Source organism: Adiantum capillus-veneris, chromosome 5, assembly GCF_014529385.1.
Source record: "Adiantum capillus-veneris isolate H3 chromosome 5, ASM1452938v2, whole genome shotgun sequence".
Taxonomy (NCBI): Eukaryota; Viridiplantae; Streptophyta; class Polypodiopsida; order Polypodiales; family Pteridaceae; genus Adiantum; species Adiantum capillus-veneris.
The window spans coordinates 43,242,897-43,248,013 of NC_140935.1; the positions used below are offsets into that span (position 1 = coordinate 43,242,897).

The window sequence follows — 5,117 nt, forward strand, 5'->3', positions numbered from 1 at the left end:
TAACATGGAAGAACTTAGTGTAAGAATCAAAAAAAATTACGAATGACAGCCAACACCTAGACTGGCGGCGGTTCAAAGGGCACATATGCCTTTGCTAGCTAGGCTTAGCCTGTGTTCATATTCTTATATGTGAGCCTACTAATTTTGGGGCTAAAAAAGCAAGGAAGGCTTTGTGTCTTTGAAAAGCCTCTTTTCACCGAATGGAAACGAGGGCCGAAAATTGCAACCCTACCCGCCCTTCCCGAGGCGTTTTGCCCTGCACATGCATGGAAAAATTTTGGAAGCCCTTCACTCAGAAGAGCATGTTGGTCAAGTATCCCTTCCTCAATGAAGGGTCCTTGCATAGTAAACCTTCCCCAGGAAGGGCAAGCTCCCAAATTGCCCTGCAGGGGTTACTTCATGCTAGCCACTATCCAACATGTACAATTAGGTGCCCACTTTGGAAATTGGGTGTCGACTCTAGAGTCGAGAGTGGAGAGTCCCTTATTGAGACTTTTCTTTTCTGTTATTCAGAATACTACATTTCTATCATATATTACTTGGATTGATAACGGGGCTACACATCACTACTTCTGAGCTTGGTCTTAGGAGGTTTATGATAATTGCCTAAAATTTCATTTGCTCTCGAGTCTACTGTGCTTTTGCAAACCTGAGATTTTTCACTAATGCACTGTTGTGCGCTCAACTTGAAGTGTTTGGAGATACTCATTGGGAGCCACTATTTAGTATAAAGCATGATAGCCAATCTGCCTTCTCTGCATGCAATCAACGGATGGTGCGTTTTTGTCATTAGCGGACAACCACTATTGCTAAATAGCCCATTTAAATCTTTGCACAAGTTTTACCTCTTTGATGTCTGGCATATGAATTGGCATTGTGTTTTTTGTTTCAAGAATGGTTTGCCTGCATTTAAATTGATTGGTCCTGACCTCTCAATGCAACAACATCAGCCCACCATCTACATCTCATTTTATACGTTTGATTGTACTAGGACAACACATTTGTGCTTAAGGCTAAGCTAATCGTAACTTGACATTCTATAATGCCAAGATTCACAATCACAACTTTATTGTGTTTAGATTGGAAGGGTGGAAAATTTTTAAGCCTGCATCGTGAAGGTTGAACCACAAGATTACCCTTCCCATGGGACTGGCAACCATAAAAGTTCCCCTTCCCTAGGAAGAGCAAGGGTGCCCTGCAATTTCCTGCCCTGATGGAAACGTGCCACCCCCATCCGACCAAATCAATCTTAGAAGACCCGCACGGCAAAAACTCAGATGCTAAGGAGGATCCTCATTTATTTAGGGAAGAAGAATGGGGGGAAGGGAGGCAGGCAAGCTATGGAGGATACGAAATGCAGGCAGCATCATGCGTTAGCAGTGGCATTGCCGGGGCAGGGCCACATCAACCCGCTCATGCGCTTGTGCAAGCGTTTGGCCGCCGAACACGCCTTCACGATCACCTTCCTCGACATTCACCTTCACCATGAAGAAGCGGCAGCAGCAGAGTCCTCCCCTGCTGCCCATCAAGAGCCCTCTCCTGCTCCCGCTGCTGCCGCCCATGACGTGGAGTTCTCCCCTCCTGATCCAGCTCAAAAGCTCGACATTCGCAGAGCTCGCCTTTCCCTGTACTTACCTCCGCCCTCTTCCTCTGCCGCCATGCTGGAAGGCTTCTTTGAGGGCGTCCAGACCCTGGCTCCTCAGATCGAGCAGCTCTTGTTACGTCTTCAACAGCAACACCCGCCCATCACTTGCCTCATCTCCGACCTCTTCGTAACTGCCGCCACTCAGTATCTTGCCGACAAGCTTCAACTGCCCCGAGTCGCTCTCATTCCCTGCAGCCACAGCATCATTCTCCATTTCCACCATCTCCTTGAAGGAGGGTTCTCTTTAGAAGAAGGTCTCTCTCTCTCTCTCCTTCCTTACCATTTAAACATTGTCAAGTTTTTTTGGTTGCACGTATTAAAAGGGACGTTTTTTGGCTAACCAAGTAAACATTCACATAATGAGGTGGTGCAGTCATGAAGGTGTCAATCCAAAGAGAGCTTTTGAGAGAAAATGTGTTCAAAGAGGGACTCCAAGGCCTACCTACTCTCAAAGTTGATGATCTCATGGAGAACTTTGGTGAAGATTTCTTTATGTACACGTTTACATGTAAAGCATTGCAGGAAACAAAAAACAAAGCCCATGCATTCGTAGTTAATAGCTTCGAAGAGATAGAAGGAAATGCCCTCAAAGTGAACATGAAAGCACCATTGTATGCCGTTGGACCACTAGTAGAGCCACCTGAGAAAGAAGCTAGCACAAGCTTACTAGAGGAGGATGATGCATGTTTGCTATGGTTGGATCAACAACCTTGCTCATCTATTCTTTTCATCTCCTTTGGTAGCTTTGCCTCCATTTCCTTAGCTCAGTTTGAGGAACTTGTAGCTGGTCTTCTTTCTAGTCGACAACGTTTCCTTTGGGTTTTTTGTCCACATCTTATAAATGATATTGTATTCACCACTTTTCCAGAGCAACTGTTGTTAGAAAGTTGTGGTAGAGGCTATGTTGTATCTTGGGCTCCACAAGTGAAAGTCCTTTCACACTGCTCCATACATGGTTTCCTTACCCATTGCGGATGGAACTCTACTCTGGAAGCTATAAGGAGTGGCATACCTATGATTTGTTTTCCATATTTTGCTTACCAATTCATGGATGCCAAGCTCATCGTCGAAGAGTGGAAAGTCGGATTTCGTCTAAGAAAGAGCAAAGAGAGTGGATTGGTTGATAGAGAAGAGGTAGAGAGGGCCATACGAGCACTAATGGAGGAAAAAGAAGGACAGATTCTGCATAAAAATGCCCTAGTATTGAAACAACTGTGTGATCAAAATTACTTATCAGGAGGGTATGCATTCAAAAATGTTCAAGCCCTAGTTCAATCATTGAATTAGGCTATGCATCCAGAAATGTTTGAGCCCTACTTCAATCATTGAATTAAACTGTGGAGCAAGGTGTATTATTTTGGTTGATAAATTGGTAATTAGTGCTGTTCAAAGTCAAAATTCTTTCTTTTTAAATAGTAATTATCTACTCTCTATCAGAGATCTCGACACATAGAATATTTATTAAATTAACAATTTGAAAAAATGACCACTGTCGCTAAAACAATTTGGTTGCCATTGTTTTTCAAACTTGATTGCTCGCTCACCAGTTTTAAGGACATATGTATCAAACAAAAGTGCCTATTTTTGTCTAGTGTACAATACATGTAGAAAATGTTTATTAACTACAATGTTTTATAGTATCATTGAGAACTTTCTTACCCCAAAGAGATGTTTTAGGCTCTAAAAGATTCATCATTGCCAAGCAAGGGGAAAGATGAAGAAAGAGGTGGACATGCACACTGAAGTTCCACCCAACCAACTCCCTATATAACCAAGCCTTGCCCTGTTACTATATACATGTGGTAGTGATGTGTATGAACACACTAGGACCATTGGGGCATTTTTTCCCTCTTTAGGAGGTTTTTTCCTCCGAGCATTGTATATACGCCCATCACTCTAGGGCTATCTATCTTTCCATAGCACACTAAGTACCACACTCTCTATTGTGTGCCTTGAGCTTCTTTCGTCTTCTTCAAGATATGTGTGTTTCTGTGCAACCCTAATTCCAACAGTTGGTATCAGAGCCAGGTTACGTCCTCTCGAGCTTAGTCGCCAGCTCCTCCAGCACACCCCTGTTCACTTTCTCCGATTTCAGTGAGCTTTGGCAAGCGTTCGTAGGTCGCCAAAAATTTCGGGAAAGCTCGTAGAGCTTGGTTTGCTCATATTTTTTATTCGGGCTGATTTCGGCCTTCGTTTCCATTACAGGCAGGTCTGCACAAGCAATTTCATCATTTTGTGCAGAATTTTTATCAGTGCCGTTTTCTGCATAACAGGTGTCTTACAGTCTTCTACGGTTTGTGCTATATAGCATGTGTTGTTCTCGCTCTGTTTCTCCTATTTTCAAGCAGTTTTCACATCAGGTGCAACATTTACCATGGCTGACAACAACACAGATATCTTCAAGATGTTTGCTGCTGAGGACAGGTTGGATGGGGACAATTACCCTATGTGGGCTTATATGATGCAACACGTTCTTGTGTCAAAGGGCGTCTAGAATATTGTGCAGGGCATTGATGTACGTCCTGGTTCTGAGGATGTAGGCGATGTTGAGGATGTTGCAGGTCTTGCTGCAAGGATTGTTGCTATTAGAGTTGTTTTGCCTATGGCAGAACAAGCTCGTTGGGATGTAAAGGATGTGCAGGCTCATGCATTGATTGTGTTGTCTGTGAAGCACACCATTATTCCTCACATCCGTTCAACAAAATCTGCAAGAGGCTTGGGATATTCTAGCAGGTCTTTATGCAAGCAGCAATCAGGCTAAAATTGCTTTGCTGCGTAAAGAGCTAGAGTGGAAATTATGCATGAGGAAGATGATATGGACACTTTCCTTGCTAGTGTCAAGGATATCAATGAGCAACTTATTTATGCAGGTGAAGTCATTTCAGACAGTTCCCTTGTGCAGATTGTTCTTGATGCCTTACCAGATTCTTACCAGTCTTTTGCTAGTACTTGGAGACTTATGACCTAAGGAAATCTAGAAGTTGTCAAGTTTGATGCATTATGCATATTGTTGTTGCAAGAGTCACTTTCTAGAAAAAACAGGACTAGACAACGTGCAGTTGAACAGGCTTTTATTGCTTCTCAAAGAAAGGGTGGTAAACAGCAATGCAGCCACTTCTTATGGTTCTGTTGCTGCGACTGACAAAACAACTGTTCCCAATGCTTCTGCTGGCAGCACTTCGTTTGGCAATTCTAGTGATAAGGAAAAAAAGAAGATGCATTGCCATTATTGTAAAGCTAATGATCACTTGATCAAGCAGTGTCCTAAGCTGAAGGCAAAAGAGGCTAAGAAGAAAGAGAGTGGTTCCATTGCAAAGGCTGGTTCCACTACAAATGCAGCCATTGTTGAGTCTTCTATGAAAGGAGATTGTGATGCTGATGTTGATGCAGAATGGGCTTTTAGTGGAGAGTGCACTTATAATCTTGCCGTCCATGATGCATGCTTGTCAGTTGCTGCAGATTCACATGTGTG

At 43.2% G+C, this 5,117-nt stretch overlaps 1 protein-coding gene across 1 annotated transcript; it reads left to right on the forward strand.

Moving 5' to 3' along the window:
• Positions 1–1,216: 1,216 nt before the first annotated feature.
• LOC147457210 (gallate 1-beta-glucosyltransferase 84A23-like) lies at positions 1,217–3,037 on the forward strand. Its single transcript, XM_086513546.1, has 2 exons — positions 1,217–1,899; positions 2,019–3,037. The coding sequence occupies exons 1-2, from the start codon at positions 1,278–1,280 to the stop codon at positions 2,930–2,932; spliced, it is 1,536 nt and encodes a 511-aa protein (XP_086369672.1). The 5' UTR covers positions 1,217–1,277; the 3' UTR covers positions 2,933–3,037.
• Positions 3,038–5,117: the final 2,080 nt, after the last annotated feature.